Source organism: Eurytemora carolleeae, unplaced genomic scaffold, assembly GCF_000591075.1.
Source record: "Eurytemora carolleeae unplaced genomic scaffold, Eaff_2.0 scaffold16, whole genome shotgun sequence".
Classification (NCBI taxonomy): Eukaryota; Metazoa; Arthropoda; class Copepoda; order Calanoida; family Temoridae; genus Eurytemora; species Eurytemora carolleeae.
In genome coordinates, this window is record NW_019396244.1 from 143,951 (window position 1) to 164,055 (window position 20,105).

At 30.4% G+C, this 20,105-nt stretch overlaps 1 protein-coding gene across 1 annotated transcript in view; it reads left to right on the plus strand.

Annotated features, from left to right (window-relative positions):
• Positions 1-20,105, plus strand: part of LOC111699226 (cAMP-specific 3',5'-cyclic phosphodiesterase) — a 132,616-nt gene that overhangs the window by 33,392 nt on the left and 79,119 nt on the right. The window contains exons 2-3 of the mRNA XM_023469839.1: positions 7,901-8,008; positions 9,113-9,181. Coding sequence (XP_023325607.1) covers positions 7,901-8,008; positions 9,113-9,181 — 177 coding nt within the window. The remainder of the gene's footprint in view (positions 1-7,900; positions 8,009-9,112; positions 9,182-20,105) is intronic.

Here is a 20,105-nt window from a genome sequence, read left to right on the forward strand (position 1 = left end):
CATACATATATACAGAGTACACTTTATCCTTGTACTCCAGTCCATACATATATACAGAGTACACTTTATCCTTGTACTCCAGTCCATACATATATACAGAGTACACTGTATCCTTGTACTCCAGTCCATACATATATACAGAGTTCACTTTATCCTTGTACTCCAGTCCATACATATATACAGAGTACACTTTATTCTTGTACTCCAGTCCATACATATTTACAGAGTACACTTTATCCTTGTACTCCAGTCCATACATACATATATACACTGTATTCTTGTACTCCGGTCATTACATATATACAGAGTACACTTTATCCTTGTACTCCAGTCCATAAATATATACAGAGTACACTTTATCCTTGTACTCCAGTCCATACATATATACAGAGTACACTTATGTACTCATATGAAGGAGAATAAAGGAGAAAGATATTTAAATGAAGGAGAATAAGGTAGAAGGCAATTGAATAAAGGAAAATAAGGCCGAAGAATACTTAATGAAAGAGAATTAGGGAGAAGGATGTTAAATGAAGGAGAATAAGGGCGAAGGATAGTTAAATTAAGGATAATAAGGGAGGAGGATGTAAAATGAAGTAGAATAAGGGATAATGATAATTAAATGAAGGAGAATAAGGGAAAAAGATAATTAAATGAAGGAAAATAAGGCATACTGATGCTAAATGAAGGAGAATAGGGGAAAAGGATAATGAAATGAAGGAGAATAAGGATGTTAAATGAAGGAGAATTAGGGAAAAGGATAGTTAAATGAAGGAGAATAAGGGAGGAGGATGTACAATTAAGGAAATAAGGGAGAAGGATGTTGAATAAAGGAGATTAAGGAAGGAGGATGTAAAATTGAGGAAAATAAAGGAAAGGATGTTAAATGAAGGATAATAAGGGAGAAGGATAGTTAAATTAAGGATGATAAGTGAGAAGGATAGTTAAATGAAGGAAAATAAGGTAGAAGGATGTTAAATAAAGGAGAATAAGGGAAAAGGATAAATAAATGAAGGAAAATAAGGTAGAAGGATGTTAAATGAAAAAGAATAAGGGAGAAGGATTGTTAATTGAAGGAGAATAAGGGAGAAGGATAGTTAAATGAAGGAAAATAAGGGAGAAGGATGTTAAATGAAGGAGAATAAGGGAAAAAATAATTAAATGAAGGAGAATAAGGGGAAAATGATAAAATGAAGGAGAATAAGGGAGAAGGATGTTTAATTAAGGAGAATAAAGGAGAAGGATAGTTAAATGAAAGAGAATAAGAGAGGAGGATAGTTAAATGAAGGAGAATAAGGGGAAGAATAGTTAAATGAAGGAGAATAAGGGAGAAGGTTGTTTAATTAAGGAGAATAAAGGAGAAGGATAGTTAAATGAAAGAGAATAAGAGAGGAGGATAGTTAAATGAAGGAGAATACAGGTGAACGGTACTTCAATGAAGATGTTAAGGGAAAAAGATGTTAAATGAAGGAGAATAAGGGAAAAGGATGTTTAATGAAGGAAAATAATTGAGAAGGATAGTTAAATAAAGGAAAATAAGGGAGAAGGATGTTAAATGAAGGAGAATAAGGGAAAAAATAATTAAATGAAGGAGAATAAGGGAGAAGGATGTTAAATGAAGGATAATAAGGGAGGAGGATGTTAAATGAAATAAAATAAGGGAGAAGGATAGTTAAATGAAAGAGAATAAGGGAGAAATGAAAGAGAATAAGGGAGAAGGATGTTAAATGAAGGAGAATAAGGGAAAAAAATAATTAAATGAAGGATAATAAGGGAGAAAAATAATTAAATGAAGGAGAATTAGGGAGAAGGATGTTAAATGAAGGAGAATAAGGGAGAATGATGTTAAATGAAATAGAATAAGGGAGAAGGATAGTTAAATGAAAGATAATAAGGGAGAAGGATAGTTAAATGAAGGAGAATAAGGGAGAAGGATGTTAAATGAAGGAGAATAAGGGAGAAGGACGTTAAATGAAATAGAATAAGGGAGAAGGATAGTTAAATGAAAGAGAATAAGGGAGAAGGATAGTTAAATGAAGGAGAATAAGGGAGAAGGATGTTAAATGAAGGAGAATAAGGGAGAAGGACGTTAAATGAAATAGAATAAGGGAGAAGGATAGTTAAATGAAAGAGAATAAGGGAGAAGGATGTTATATGAAGGATAATAAGGGAGAAGGATGTTTAATGAAATAGAATAAGGGAGAAGGATAGTTAAATGAAGGAGAATAAGGGAGGAGGAAAGTTAAATGAATGATAATAAGGGAGAAGGATGTTAAATGAAGGAGAATAAGGGAGGAGGAAAGTTAAATGAAGGAGAATAAGTGAGAAGGATAATAAATGATCATGAGGAAGCTGAAAATATTTAAAAATACAGAGAGAGGTCTGTCTCCCTGAGTCTGGTTTGATCTCTGAAATCATTTTTGACAGATCCGTCCTTGTTCTAAGTTGTCTGTATAATAAACAGACCTTGAGAAGTTTACTACCGTCTACAGTATCCTTTATTTTCTTTACGGATGTCACACACTTGTTATGACATTGAATACCCTCAAAAGATCCTTACATATATATTTAAAGATTTTTAGGATCTTAGACTTTGCATTTTTTTCTCGAGATTGATAATTTTAATCTACTAATTTCAGAGTTATTCTTTCTGGTTTAATCATCATTTTATTCTTTGCATGCTTTTATAAGGCTTTAATTGAAATTGAAAAAAAAGTTTGACTAGCGTCGCCTTTTTAGAAACAAAGGAATTAAGAATTTGCAACAAACTCTGATTTTCTATTCCCTATATCTTTGCAACTAAATGTCGTAAACCTTAAACATTTCAAAATATAAATTCTGTAAAATTAAATAATCTATAAGTTTGAAATATAAAGTGTTTATAACACCAGGTGGCAAAGATATAGGGTTTGAGTTTGTGGCAAAGACTCAATTTTTTTTCCTTTAATGAAATTCTTATTCATTATATTTTGGATTAATTTAGAATGTTGTTTTCATTTTTTAAACTCCCACATGGCACCACACAAAAACCTCAAAAATGAAGCGAAGAATAAATATAAAAAAAAAATAATTGCTGTTCAATCCTAAAATTTCAGTGAGATCGGTTTGACCAATTGATAGATATATCCCTAAAAGATCCCCTGAATTTTAATGAAATATGATTGATCCGATAGATATGAGATTAAGAAAATTAGAGTTTGAGTCAGGAAATCAGTTCTAAAACTTATATATAAACCTAAAATGATAAATTTATGCATGTAAGATAAGCTGCATGCATTCAAAAGGTTTAAAATATAATCAGTATTTTTGGATAAACTTTAAATTCTATAAAATCCCTTTTTTATAAAATTCAATGTGAAAGAATGTTTAATATTTGAAATTAAATACAGCGATTATATTTGAAAATGTCAGAAGCAACATAATAATATTTTCAAAATATTTCAAACATGAATAAGATGATTCCCCAGGGATAGGGGAAAGTGGATAATTAACAGGAGAGGGGGGGGGGGGCTAAACATTTTCTTGAAACTTAAATAAAATATCATAGATTTACTGGCAATAAATTGATAATGCCAATTTTTTACGCTTATCTTTGTACATGTTGTCTGATATGTCTGATATGTAATATGATGTCTGTTTTTAACTGAAAAACTATCAAATCCAAAAGGCACTTATTTGATTTTAACCGATATGGTTGGTTTCTATTTATAATTGTTGTAAACGTTGGAATTGAAAAACTATTGATTGTATAGTAATCATAATTAGCGGATAAATAACAGAAAAAAGTTACATAAATGCATATATGCGTATCTGAATAGATAAATGTATATGTTGACATAAATGTAAATTTACATTTAAATTCACATTTTGGTTCAGTTACGCGGCATGATTTTTAATGACATCCTCTATTTGTTTTCCAGCTTGCTATTCTCAAATACTTGACAGGGGGGGTATTAGAGTGGGCAATTAGGTTAAGCTTGACTTTCAAAGGGATTTGCGCAGAACATAATGTGAATTAAGGCGTAATTTAAATTGATTATGCCTTTCTGTCAATATAAAGTATGATACAAGATATAGAATTTAGGATACAGGCTAAAGGATATAGGATACAGAATGTATACATAGGATGTATAATACAGGATACTATATAGAGTACATGATACATCAGATGCAGAACTCAGGAAGCAGGATACAAGCTTCAGGATATGGATATTACAGTGCATATGATACAGAACACTCATACAGGATACATGATACAGGATAAAAAAAAAATTAAGGATATTGGATACAGGATACATGTACCATTCAGCAGATACAGGAAACAGGATGGGGGATACAGAGATTCTGGATACAGGATACACGATAAAGGATGCAGGATGTAGGAACAGGATACAAGAAATGATTTTTGGATTTCTTTTTAAAAAAAAAACATTTTTACGATGGGTGGCATATTTTTTATAAGTTATACATCTACTTAATTATGGGATAGAACAAAGAACCTTTTTTACTTAACAAATAATTATAACTCAAATTATATGTTTGAATATACTACAATATTCAATTTTATTTAATGGACTCAGTCTGTTGTAAAAGTTTTAAATTAAACATAAAAAGTCGAGAAAAAAAGTAACTTTCATGATATTGTTGAAATATAAACGTATAGTTTTAATAACTAATTTAAGTTTTGCCTAGTTTTACTTTCAACTATTATAATTTTTTGCTCATTTTTTCCCTTTTTTTACATGGTTTTGTTTTGCATTATACAGAAAGTATACTAAAGAAATAGATTTGAATTACAATGTTCATATATTATTTGTATTAAAGAAATAAATTTAGTTTAAGAAATGTTTTGGACAGATTGTGAGTTTTCAAAGGAATTTGTATAGTGTTAAGTAAGGCCCATCTATTAAAGTAAGAGTGTATGTAATGTCCTTAATGCTGTGGTCTTGCAAATGCATTTTTATTCATGCGTCCACTTTAGTCAAAGTGCGACATCAGAAGTGCGTACACTTTAGTCACAGCGCGACTTCAGAAGTGTGTCCACTTTAGTCACAGTGCGACATCAGAAGTGCGTCCACTTTAGTCACAGTGTGACATCAGAAGTGCGTCCACTTTAGTCACAGTGTGACATCAGAAGTGCGTCCACTTTAGTCACAGCGCAACTTCAAAAGTGTGTCCACTTTAGTCACAGTGGGACATCAGAAGTGCGTCCACTTTAGTCACAGTGCGACATCAGAAGTGCGTCCACTTTAGTCACAATCCGACATCAGAAGTGCGTCCACATAAAATGCGAACTTTTTTTGCGCATTTTCAAAATTTTACAAAAATAAAAAACTTTTAAACACAACTTTTTCAAATTTTGATCATAAATAAACCTTCCCTGGATTCGCGCGAGGTCCCGCAAAATTTTTTTGACGTTTATTGGATGCAAACAAACAGACAGACAAGCTAAATTTGTATATAGAAGTAGCGACCTTTCAATTCTAGAGTTGCATGTACAGTTCACAACAGTACCCTTCAAACCTTCGTCACATAAAGAATGTGATTTGAAAATTTTTACTGCGTAGACAATTCAGAAAAAATAGAAAACGACAATATTTTCTTCTTGTTACTCAGATAAAGGTTTAAAGGGTATACTACAGTTTTAAACTTTGATTAATGATAAATGCGGGTAAAAGTTTTAAACTATTTATGAACTTATACTTTCCTTTTCTAAGAGTTTAAAATTAAATTTAATACACGGGGGGGGGGGGGAGGACTTCCTCCTTCCTCAAGTGGCCAGTGGTGGGTAGTATTCTAAAAAAATATCCGAAAAAATCTTAAGAAAGGTTTTTTTATTTTAATTAAATGGAAGGTATAAGTTTAGTTGCCAGAATTATTATATCTTATCCCAGTATGTGTTCTATGTTAGTAACAATTAACTGCAGAGCCCGGAGTAGAGATGGGTTTAGGAATGTTGTTTTATCTTCTGCTCTTCCACTAAAAACCTAAAGAGACGAGATGGTTTTAGAACTATTTTATCTTCTACTCTAGAGACCTAGAGAAGAGATGGTTTTAGAACTGTTTTATCTTCTACTCTTCCGCTAGAGACCTACAGAAGAGATAGTTTTAGAACTGTTTTATCTTCTACTCTTCCACTAGAAACCTAGAGGAGAAATGAGTTTAGAGCTGTTTTATCTTCTACTCTTTCACTAGAGACCTAGAGAAGAGATGGTTCAAGAACTGTCTTCTACTCTTCCACTAGAGACCTAGAGAAGCAATGGTTTCAGAACTGTTATATCTTCTACTCCTCCACTAGAAACCTGGAGAAGAGTTGGTTTAAGAACTGTTTTATCTTCTACTCCACGTGAATTTAATGGTTCTGTCAATATTCCAGAAAGCTATGACTTTCCATCACAATTACTCCTATTAAACATAATTTGTCAGCCTTTTTTCTTAAATACTTTTTTGTCGGCATATATGTTTTAAATAATAAGTATTTAACAAACAAATCCGTAACTTTAAAGATTGTAAAAATATAAACCAAAACGCGTATGTTTCAAATTGAAGAAAGCGAATGCCTCTAACTCTGTTTAGTCCGGGGGTGACTCTTCTACTAAAAACCTTGAGAAGAGATGAGTTTAGAGCTGTTGTTTTATATCCACCTACTCTACTAGAAACTGAATTTGTTCAACTTGTATTCTTTAATAGGACAAACTTTAAACGTAGGAGACAAGTGTATACGTGACTTGGATTACAAAGAGGATTTTAAGCCAATTTAAATGCCCCCCCCCCCCATGCACGTGGATTCAAAGGTTCTGCCGATATTCCAGAAAACTGTGACTTTCGATCACAATTTGACCAATCTAACATAATTTTTTAGCCTTTTTTTAAATACTTTTTTGTCGGAATATTCATTTTGAATGAAAAAGTATAGAACAAACAAATTAAAAGGGAGGGGGTAGGGGGTCTATTTAGTTCTAGATTTACATATATTATTTTAATCATAAGTAAGTTAGACTATGTTTTCTACCAAAATTTATATCTTGATATAGCAAAAGTAGATGGCATCAGGTTGCTAACTTATAAGGAATATAAAATCAAAGTTTTTGGCAAACACTCAGTTCCTTTCGTTTGTTTTGCACAATAATTGGCACAATGTGATAAATGATTAAGTGTATTAATGATATTAGGCTTTTAGGGTGCTTCGCCCCCATTTTCTATTTCAACTTTTAATTTTACTCTTTGTACAATATAAAACAAAAACAAAAAAAAAGATTTCGGATTTTCAAATATTTTTTTTATGCATTTTAAAAATTTTACCAAAAAACAAAAGCTTCCGGATACAACTTTTTGAAATTCTGAGCATCCATAAACCTTCACCGGGTCCCACACCAAATTTGGGCCCAATCGGTTAAGCCGTTTGACGTTTATTAGATAAAAACAAACAAACGATAAGACAGACACCCAAGTAAAGTAAATACTGTGAATGTGTTGGACCTATGTAGCCGGTGGGCGAATTGAAAGAATTTGAGCCGAGGTTTAAATCCGCCAAAACCCGGTTTAAATTAAGCGCCGGCTTAAATCTTGAAACATTTGATACAATTTTAAGTGGAACCAACCATATTTAAACCGCGGATTAAATTTAAACCGCCGCTCAAATTCTTTAAATTCGGCCACGGGTGTTTTTGTATTTATACTTACAAACTTGGTGAATTGGAATACCACTGGAAATTACGTGTGTCAACAAAAGAAAAAGAATGAAAACGTTCCAAATATATTTCCTTTGTTAAAAATCATCTGACACTGCAACTAAATAATAGAAAATATATGAAAATAAATATATTTCTGCTGACATATTTTCTTTTTTGTTAATATCTGAGAAATCTAAGAAAAAAAAACTAATTTTGATATTTTTCAGTTTTGATGTCGAGAATGGAGCAAGTCCGAGCAAATTTCCGATGGATGGTTCCTCTCCAGGTCTTGTTCTGCAAAACATGCCGCAGCGGAGAGAATCCTTCCTCTACAGGTAGGTTTAGGTTCTAGTTCAGGGTTAGGACTAGGTTTTAGGATAAAATTTTCAGGTTTTGGATCTTGTTTAGGTTCGGGAATAGGTTTGGGTTCAGGATTGGGTTTAGAGTTGGGTTTCGGATTGGGTTTAGGATTTGGTTTAAGATCGGTTTTAGGATTGGGTTTAGGATTGGGTTTAGGATTGGGTTTAGGATTGGGTTTAGGATTGAGTTTAGGATTGGGTTTAGGATAGTGTTTAGGATTGAGTTTAGGATTGGGTTTAGGATAGGGTTTAGGATTTGGTTTAGGATTGGGTTTAGGATGGGTTTAGGATTGAGTTTAGAAATGGGTTTAGGATAGGGTTTAGGATTGGGTTTAGGATTTGGTCCAGGATTGGGTTAAGGATTGGGTTCGGGTTCAGGTTCAAGTTCAGGTCCAGGTTCAGGTTTAGGTTCAGGTTCAGGTTAAGGGTAAGGTTAAGGTTAAGGTTCGGGTTCAGGTTTAGGTTCAGGTTCAGGTTCAGATTTAGGTTCAGATTCAGGCTCAGGCTCAGGCTCACGTTCACGTTTACGTTCAGGTTCAAGTAGATGTTTGGGTTTGAATAAGATTTTCTAAGATTTTGTTTTATCTTAAATCTTGAGATTACAGGGTATTACGCTGATCTATTTTCTGGTGCAAATATTAAAAAAGGATAGTTGGAATGTTCACCTCAAATTTCTTGGTTCTGTAAACAAGTTCTAAGGGATTTATCTCAATGGGATTGTTTTCCATATTCAAATACAGGAAAATACTGAAAAACATTATTCATAAAAACATGCTTTTTTTGGCTTCAACAGATAAAAAAATGATAAGATTCCGAAAATTAATCCTATGATAATTTCTTAACTGTCTCTTTATAATCCAAAGTCATTCAATTTAACAAAAAATCTAAGTTTTTGCCTCAAACTCTGATTTCTAATCCTTGCAACCCGATGGCATAGACCTTAGATTCTTCAAACTATCAATTATGTTAAAACAAATAATTCAAGTTTAACATATCAAAGGTTTACACCATCAAGGTGTAAAGATTTAGAGATTCGAAAATTTGAATAAATGTTAATGTTAACCAATGTATGTTAAAAAGGTCGGACTCGGAGTTTGAAATGTCTCCTAAGTCCATGTCTCGGCACTCCTCCATTGCTAGTGAAGTTGGGTGAGTACAATGGTCGCTGTTCATTCACAGGAAGGGCGGAGTGGGGGAGGGGGGGGTTACATGACCCTCTTTTTTAACTTTTATAAAGCAGCGTAAAAGAAAAAGTGAGAGACCAATTTTAGTTTTTACCTTTTTTATTTTAATTTGAAAAGCCAAATCCCCCCCCCCCCCTCCCCTCCACCTATCCACTCTGTGCAAGTAGTATTAAGTTCTGCATGATATTTTAATGTTCTTTTATATTGTCGTCAACAAGTTGTATATAGGATTTTTTTTCCGGTTTTTATTTTATTACCTTAGTTATATTCATATTGCATACATAGTGATAAAACTAAAAGTCATTAAATTAATATATTGTAAAGTTAAATTATTATATTCTATATTATAGTGAATATACAATATATATCATACAGCGTACTTGTATATACAAAAATATATTTTATGTTTGTGTAATATATATGAAAATATTATTATATAATTATATTTTTAAATTGCTGACAATGAACCTCCAGAAAACTCATAAATATATTTATTCAAAATTTAATTAAACCCCTGAACAATTTCAACAAAAAGTTTTAAAATATAAAAAGCTTAAATTTGAAGTATTATTCCATACTTACAATCAATATTGATCTAACCTTCAAATTGGATTTAATATTTTATAGAAATAATGAGGACGAAAAAGTTGGGCGGAATATTTTACAAAAGGTTAAATCATGATAATGATTTGATATTTATAATAGATTTATGTTCGAAATATTCATACGTACCTAAGTGGTTAATTTCACGTTATGAAACATAGAAGTATGTATTTTTAAATAATATTTCTTAAAATTTGTGAGAACAATGAAATTATAATGTTTTCTTGAAATATCTTGAAATATCTTGAAATATTAATATTCGATATTTATTAATTTCAGAAAAGTTTTCTATAACTTTGAAGGCAAGCGTACTTGTATTTTCTAGCTATATAGCTCATCATGTTACATGGGGGGAGGGGGGGGGGCAGAAGATAATTGAATGAGAGAGATGAGATTATGGAATATCCCCCCTGACAATTGAGAATTAGATAGAAATTGCATTTATCCCGAAGATTGATGAGAGTTCCTTTAAGAGCAAATATTTCTGTAATTGTATATTTCTGTATGAATATATGTTACCAGTAGGTATGCTATCTCTATATTTCTGTAATTGTATATTTTTGTATGAATATATGTTACAAGTATGTATGCTATCTCTATATTTCTGTAATTGTATATTTCTGTATGAATATATGTTACCAGTAGGTATGCTATCTATTTCTGTAATTGTATATTTTTATATGAATATATGTTACAAGTTGGTATGCTATCTTTATATTTCTGTAATTGTATATTTCTGTATGAATATATGTTACAAGTAGGTATGCTATCTCTATATTTCTGTAATTGTATATTTTTGTATGTATATATGTTACAAGTATGTATGCTATCTCTGTATAGCTAGCTGGCCTATAACAGCTACAGAATGTCGGATCTATGCTCTTTTTTCTAATTTACCTATAATAAATATTTAACAAAGCTCTTCGCTCGTGTATATTTGTATACATGTATTGTAAACTAGAGCTGGCCAATCGGCTGGACCGTTTGGGCTGAATTTTTTTTTTTTGGGGGGGGGAACCCTTGAGTACCCCGGTAGTAACAAACATCTAATTTTTGTATTCAAAATTATATTCTAATAATTCCACGGGCAACGCCAGACTGAATTCATCTAGTAAAACTCAGAATAAGAATTAGAAGGTGTTGTTGTAGAATTAATAAATAAATAAAAATATTTGTACAAAAAATTGCAATTAAGTACTATTACCTTTGTTTTGGCTTGAAGTAAACAAACTTAATAAAGAAGAATTAGTAACTAATTCTAAGTTATTAATTTCTTTTCAAAAATAATTATCAAAATATGTTATGTATTGTATATTTATCATTACATGTGGAAGAAAGTTTTAAACCGTGTTTGTGATTTGGGACAATTCACGGCTTGGAATCTTCTTCCCCTGCATTCACCTTATAATTGGGCGTTTATTTCTCCTCAGTTCTGAATACTTATGTAACACTAAATGAAGATCCCGGCGTTGCCCGTGGAGCTTTAGATTTTTTTTAGCATATGTCAGCCAATTGGGTTCAGCCGTTTGCCCAGCTCTACTCTATAGCTAACATATATACTGCATATTTGTTTATATATATATATATATATATAAAAAAAAAGCAAAAAAAAATGAAATGTCCAGCAATAACAAATATTATTAAACAATAGAAAATGTTCTGAAATTATTTTAAGAAGATAAATATATAATAAGGAGATCATGTACAACATAAAACAGTGTCCAGCAAGAAACTATATTAAATAAACAATAGAAAATTATTTTAAGAAGATATATATGCATATACATACATTCATGCATACCATACATACAAATATATATATATTAGAGCTTTATTATAGATAAAATAAAGACGATAAAAAAAAACTTAAATCAGAAATTTTTTTTCAGAAAAATTGATAAAGATAAAATAACGAATCCTCTGTCAAATATCTGAATAGTCACTTTAATAATAAAAAAACTTTTTTTTCAAAAGCTTGATGTCTGAAACATTATATTTGAATTTTTTGTCATGTTTATAGACTACTGACACTGTGTTTAATACAACGAGTTTATAGTGTATAGAGTGATGATGTACGCTAACCCTTTATTAATGGTATAGGCCTTCAACTATACCGAGAGCGTACTGCATATTTGTTTATTATAGGTTGATTCTGGCCTAAATTAACCTATAGTATATCAATATTAGTAAACAGTTGTAAGTGTACTGTACAGCTAACTAGACACACAGTTATAGAACTATAATCCCCCTGGTTTAATACTAGATTTAGTGATTATCTTAATTACAACAAAGTTTTGTTGCATTTAGTGCGTAGTAAGTTCTTGCATACATTTGCGTCAATATCAAGGGTTCCTCATGACACCCCCCCCCCCTTCATCAGCAACCTCCAAACCTAATTATATGCTCTTTCTTTTGATAGAGGGGTCTGTAAGCTTTCTTTTCATAGTTTAGAAAGCTGGTCGATAAAAAGCGACATCTAACTTCTGTTTCAGAATTAAAAAATCAGTGGCCCAAAAAAATGGCGAGCGGGGGCGGAATTTTCAAGACCTCTCCTAAAGATTTTTAAAACGGATATCATATATGGATATTGGAAAACGGATATCATATATGGATATTGGAAAACGGATATCATATATGGATATTGGAAAACGGATATCATATATGGATATTGGAAAACGGATATCATATATGGATATTGGAAAACGGATATCATATATGGATATTGGAAAACGGATATCATATATGGATATTGGAAAACGGATATCATATATGGATATTGGAAAACGGATATCATATATGGATATTGGAAAACGGATATCATATATGGATATTGGAAAACGGATATCATATATGGATATTGGAAAACGGATATCATATATGGATATTGGAAAACGGATATCATATATGGATATTGGAAAACGGATATCATATATGGATATTGGAAAACGGATATCATATATGGATATTGGAAAACGGATATCATATATGGATATTGGAAAACGGATATCATATATGGATATTGGAAAACGGATATCATATATGGATATTGGAAAACGGATATCATATATGGATATTGGAAAACGGATATCATATATGGATATTGGAAAACGGATATCATATATGGATATTGGAAAACGGATATCATATATGGATATTGGAAAACGGATATCATATATGGATATTGGAAAACGGATATCATATATGGNTTTTTCGAGCAAAGGAATAAATTTTAGACTCTATAAGGTTAGTAACACCCAAAAATGTAGTCTTTTTGGTGTATTTTTATGGTGTTAATTGACTTTCTGAACAAAACAATTCCAGGGGGGGCAAAAAAAGTTTTTGCCCCCACCTGGCTAAAATCCTGTGTACGCGCCTGCTCAATAATGAAATTAGTTATTAAGCAGGTGATTTATTTACAAATCTTAATTAGTCTTTTTTCGTTATAATCTTATCATATTCAGCTTTTACAATATTAACTAAAATATAAAATAGCCCATAATTTTTTTAGGACTAAAGCTACAGATCTAAAAAACTATATTTTTGAAATGACCTTGAAAAATGCATGTAGAAACATATATGTCAAACTTTGATATTTGTTTAAAATAAATTTTTTTTTACCCTTTTTTATCATATTCAGCTTTTACTATTTGTGGACGGTATTTATTTATATATATATTTATCATTCGAATCTATGAAGAAAAATATGACCTTTCAGTTTTGGAATTTTATTTAAAAGAAAAATTCAAAAAAGCGTCGGTATTTTTAAATATATATAATACCTAGTTTCTCCACTAGATGTGGTTTAAAAGCTTTCTCCAAGGGAAAGCTTTGTATTCTAAGAACAATATTCACCATTTGCTCTGTTGGTCGAAAAAAGTATTACTTTAATGTATAATGTAAAATTTAAAATGTATAATGTAAAATGTAAAATGTATAATGTATAATGTATAATGTATAATGTATAATGTAAAATGTAAAATGTAAATTGTATAATGTATAATGTATAATGTATAATGTATAATGTATAATGTATAATGTATAATGTATTATGTAATGTATAATGTATAATGTATAATGTATAATGTATAATGTAAAATGTATAATGTATAACGTATAATGTATAACATATAACGTATATTTGTATAATTGTATAATGTATAATGTATAATGTATAATGTATAATGTATAATTATAATGTACAATGTATAACGTATAATGTGTAATGTATAATGTATAATGTATAATGAATTGTATAATGTTTAATGTATAATGTATAATGTATAATGTATAATGTATAATGTATAATGAATTTTATAATGTTTAATGTATAATGTATAATGTATAATGTATAATGTATAATGTATAATGTATAATGTATAATGAATTGTATAATGTATAATGTATAATGTATAATGTATAATGTATAATGTATAATGTATAATGTATAATGTATAAATATCTTTTTTTAATTTTTCGTAAATACTTCCGTATAAAAATTGAGAAAAGTTTTTAATTTTTTAAATGATTTTAAAAAATTAAAATATCTTATAATTTATATTTCACTCATTTTCTTCAAAAGGAAAAAAGCTCTTAGATCTATTGATATCTGAAATCAAATATAAAATTTAACCAAAAATGAGAAAAAAAAGCTTGAAAAATCTAAAGAATTTCACATTCCAGAATTCGAAAGGAACTGAGTCTTTGCCACAAACTAAAATTTATCTAATCCCTATATCTTTGCAACCTTTATAGTATAATCCTATGATATTTTACACTTAGATTATTTGATCTAAAAGAATCCACAGTTTGAAATATCTAAGGTCTACCACATTGGGTTGCAAAGATATAGGGATTAGAAAATTCAGAATTTGTGGCAAAGACTCAATTCCTTTATAATGAGGTTTCAGGAATGGAGACTTTACCACAAACTCAAGTTTTCTAATCGCTTTATCTTTGCAATCTGATGGTGTAAACCTTTGATGTTTCAAGCTTAGATTATTATGCCTAACAGGTTTTATATTCCATTATTGGGATGCAAATATATAGGGATTAAAAAATCGAAATTTTGTAATAAAGACTCAATACCTTTGACCACATTGTTATTGCTAGTTTTAGTGCTGCAGAATTTGAATGGCTTGAGATTGTCTTTAGGACAAACTATAAAAGTTTTCTTTCAGTAAACATGAAACCACTGAACTCTGTTTTTTTTTACTCTTCTATAAACTTCATCTTAAATCATCTTACATATTTTATGAGAGTAAAATTGAGAAGGATAAAACTGAGCTGACTACATAAACATAATATGCAGGATAAAGGCAAGCTAGAAAATACATTTAAAGGGACATTCACTAAGAAAATACATTTAAAGGGACAGTTGACATAATTGTAGAGTGGCATGCCTGATTCACAACGTTACAATTTAACCGGAATTATGCAGCAAAGAGAAAGAAGGTAATTGACGGAATCAACACGTTTTAAGAAAAACGACAATATCTTCCTCCTTGTTGCTCAGATAAAAGTTTGAAAATCATGCATGTACATTTTATTTATTGAAGGTTCACTTAAAAATACGTTTACAGTCCCTTTAAAACGACCTCGGGATGTTAATTTTACATGTTCTGAACTATTTAGAGGGTTTATATTGGTAATTACACGGTTTAATATCATTAGTGTCCCCTTGGAATTCATATAATAGGTTAATAAAACCCTAACCAATACCAACAACAACAACATTCCAGTTCTAATAAAAGCAAAAGTTGAATAATTACAGTTTTGGTATGGTTTTAATGTTGATTTATAATATAATTAAAGAAATTATATTTCCACTCCTCTCATATTCTTTCCTGTCCTTTCTTATACTTTCCAGTCCTTTCATATTCTTTCTAGTCCTTTCATCCTTTCATATTCTTTCCTATTCTTTCCAGTCATTTCATATTCTTTCCAGTCATTTCATATTCTTTCCAGTCATTTCATATTCTTTCCAGTCATTCCAGTCATTTCATATTCTTTCCAGTCATTTCATATTCTTTCCAGTCATTTCATATTCTTTCCAGTCATTTCATATTCTTTCCAGTCCTTTTATATTCTTTCCAATCGATCATTTCATATTCTTTCCAAAATCTCATTTCTCTGGATGGAACACCATGTTTAAATCGAAATATAAAATATCCTCTTTCCCAAACATTTAAATTTGAGCCTCAACTACAGCCTTAATCACAAAGACCCGGAATTAATTTACAGTTAATTAGACGACTTTACAATCTAATTTTACAAATATGATTGATGAAACGATTATCATAAAATAGCCCCAGTCCTGCAGTTTACAAAATGTGGTCTGCCTTTTTTGAGCATTTAAAATTGCCAGAGATATATATGTAAAGTCGCCTAATTAAACTGTCAATTAATTCCGGGTCTTTCTGATTAGGGCTGTAGTTGAGGCTAAAATTTAAATGTTTGGGAAAGAGGATGTTTTATATTTCGAGTCTGAAAATGAAATGTAAAAATGTTCCCAACTATCTATCTATCTATGTATATTTTTTGGAACTCTTAACCAGAAGGAATTGAGGGTAGGGCATTGATTAGAAAAAGAGCTGTTTACAAGTGTAGTTTAGATTTCTTACAAAAGTTCAAAATATCTGTAACATTAGATGAGACTGAAATTTCGTTGTATCAACTTTGCTCACGCGCGGTGTATTAGAGGTTCGGATAAAAATACAGCGATCCTTAACTTTAGACTCCATTAAATAAAAATAAACACTTTATACACATACATCTAAACAGTTTGTTTTTAATCTTTGTGACAGAAACAATCTCAAGGAATAATAATTGTCTTAAAACATTTTTTAAAAAGTCAATATTTGCCAATTATCTTTTTTCCATCTCATAATCTGAGTTCGTTTCCTTTATGTTCATTTGACAGCCCCAATTTTTTTTAAATAATCTTTTTTGTTTGTTTATTTTCTTGCAGTATTTAACAATTTAAATTTTTTTATCGATTTTGATTTTGATGATGATACAGAGGTTTCCATCACCATCACCGAATTAAAAAAAATCGTATTTGCTATTTATACTTATTTATTGGGCTATGTATTTTAAGTAAAAAGTCTTGGAAGTAGAGATTAAATTATGACAAAAAATATTCCGATATAAACAGAATGTATTTTGGTCTAGTTTTAAGTGCATATGATTTTCATATTCGCATTTATAGTATATTATATTAATTTAAAATTGAGATTTTTTATTTAACTTTGTTCCAGTTTTGATTAACGTATTATTTTATTTATATTTGTATAACATAAAATATCGATAAAACAAGTAAGCCCCAAGAACTATACCTTTTCCCATTCTCAAGAGTAAACTTATCAAATGTACTACGAAGGAATTGAGTCTTTGTCACAAACTCTGATTTTATAATCCCTATATATAAGTTAATCAATGTCGTAGATCTTTATATCTTTATATTAAACAATTTTAGTTAAAAATATTTTTTAAATTCTTTTTTGCCCCACTCGATAAACATTCTTGGATATAATAATATCCATACATTTATTATCAACCCATCCATTTTTAATCCATTGTTCCATTTTTAATTCATTTTTCCATTTTTAATCCATTATTCCATTTTCAATCCATTATTCCATATATTTACCCATCCATGAATCAATTGACACATCAATCCATCTATCTTACAATCCATCCTTCCATTAATCTATTTACCTTTTTTTCCATGAACATTTTATTCAATTAATCCGTTTTCCATCAATCTCCTCATGTGGATTTAACGGTTCTGTCAATATTCCAAAAGCTGTGACTTTCGATCTATGAAACATAATTATTGAATACTTTTTGTCGGCATATGCATTTTGAATGAAAAAGTAAAGAATAAACAGATCCGTAAGGTAAAAAAAGATTGTTGAATTATAGACCAAAACACATTTGATTTCAAATAGAAGAAACTGAATGCTGCTCACTCTGGTTAGTCCGAGGTGTCCTATATTCCATAAATATTCTATTCCATCATTCCTTCATTTCATCAATCTATCAATCATCACTCCATTAATCAATCAACCCATTAATGTTTTGATCCGTGTATTGATCTCTGCAGTATCTATATATTTTTTTTTTAATTTGTTAATCTACGAATCTATTAATTTCTCAATCCGATTAATCAATCTATCTTTTCATCTAAAACATTTTTTATATTTGTTTTATCTGTTACTAGCTTGGGAACCCGGCTTTACCTGGAAACTAAAGTCGACCTTCTCAACTTGAAACTTGTAAACTTGAACATTACCGTGGTTCTACCGTGTTCCCCAGTAAAAATGTGAGACAAATCGGTTAAGGGGTTCCTGAGTTATGATCAGACTTACGAACAAACAAACAGAGAATACTACTTTATGTATATATAGATACATCTATCTGTCGAGGAAATGAATACTTGCCTCATTCTCATTTTCTATAAATCCTTATATATCTTTGCAACCTGATGTTGTAAACCTATTAGCTGAGCGTAGGAGAGCATTTGAAAAAATATGGATACCGATGTACCTTTGAAACCTTCATTTCTCCATCGTTTCTGAAGAAATCGAAATGCATGAGTCATTTTTGCAGAGAAACCACAAATCAAAATAATCAGTTTTCAAAATGGAAAACATGGATATTTTTCAGACAAAACTTTGTAGGATATTGTTGTGAATCAGAATTAAAATTATGTCTGCAGACACTTTAAACCTCCAATTGATTCTATATTAATTAAACTGCTTTGTAGGTTTGTGAACCTTAAAGAAATGAAAAAAGATATTTAAAAAAATTGATTTTAAAAACGAGATAATCAAAATCTTTAAAAGTACTGCCTCCAAAATAAAAAATCCGAGGTTTTTTTTNCCAGGGGCCCCCTATCGTACACCCCTGATTAACTCTGATAAATTTTGAGTTTGATGCAAGGGTTTAGTTCCTTTACTAGGAACTGATTACTCTCTTTAAATCCTAATTTTCTAATCCCAATATTTAAACTATGAATGAATGAATTAAAGTTTTAAATATCAGGATGCAAAGATCGAGGATTAGAAACTAGTAATCCTTTCTTTGTTTTCTTCACAACATATCAATCAAAATTTTGGTGTAAGATTTGAAAAAACAAGAAAAAAAATATTTTTTACAATAATTCTGTCTGAAGACCTATCAGGGGTTTGGAAAAATGTAGTATATATTCTGATCAGTTGGTTTCTCTCTTCTGCATTATTTAGAAGATAGTCCTCACTGCTCCCTCTAGAGCTTTATCATGTTTTACATTAGGCCATCATAATACCAGACTTATATAGACCATAGCCCATCATAATACCAGACTTATATAGATCATAGCACACCATAATACCAGACTTATATAGATCATAGCTCATAATAATACCAGACTTATATAGACCATAGCACATCATAATACCAGACTTATATAGATCATAGCCCATAATAATACCAGACTTACATAGATCATAGTACATCATAATACCAGACTTATATAGACCATAGCCCATCATAATACCAGACTTATAAAGACCATAGCCCATCATAATACCAGACTTACATAGATCATAGTACATCATAATACCAGACTTATATAGACCATAGCCCATCATAATACCAGACTTATATAGACCATAGTACATCATAATACCAGACTTATATAGACCATAGTACATCATAATACCAGACTTATATAGACCATAGTACATAATAATACCAGACTTATATAGACCATAGTACATCGTAATACCAGACTTATATAGATCATAGCACATCATAATACCAGACTTATATAGACCATAGCCCATCATAATACCAGACTTATATAGATCATAGCCCATCATAATACCAGGCTTATATAGATCACAGCCCATAATAATACCAGACTTATATAGATCATAGCACATCATAATACCAGACTTATATAGACCATAGTACATCATAATACCAGACTTATATAGACCATAGCCAATCATAATACCAGACTTATAAAGACCATAGCCCATCGTAATACCAGACTGATATAGATCATAGCACATCATAATACTAGACATATATAGACCATAGCCCATCATAATACCAGACTTATATAGAGCATAGCAAATAAATAATAACAGACTTATATAGACCATAGCCCATCATAATACCAGACTTATATAAACCATCATAATAATAGATTCAAGTTTGCTGTTCACTATATCGGTGCAACCTGATTGTGCAAACCTTTGATATTTCAAATTTGGACTAATTGATTTAACATAATTGAT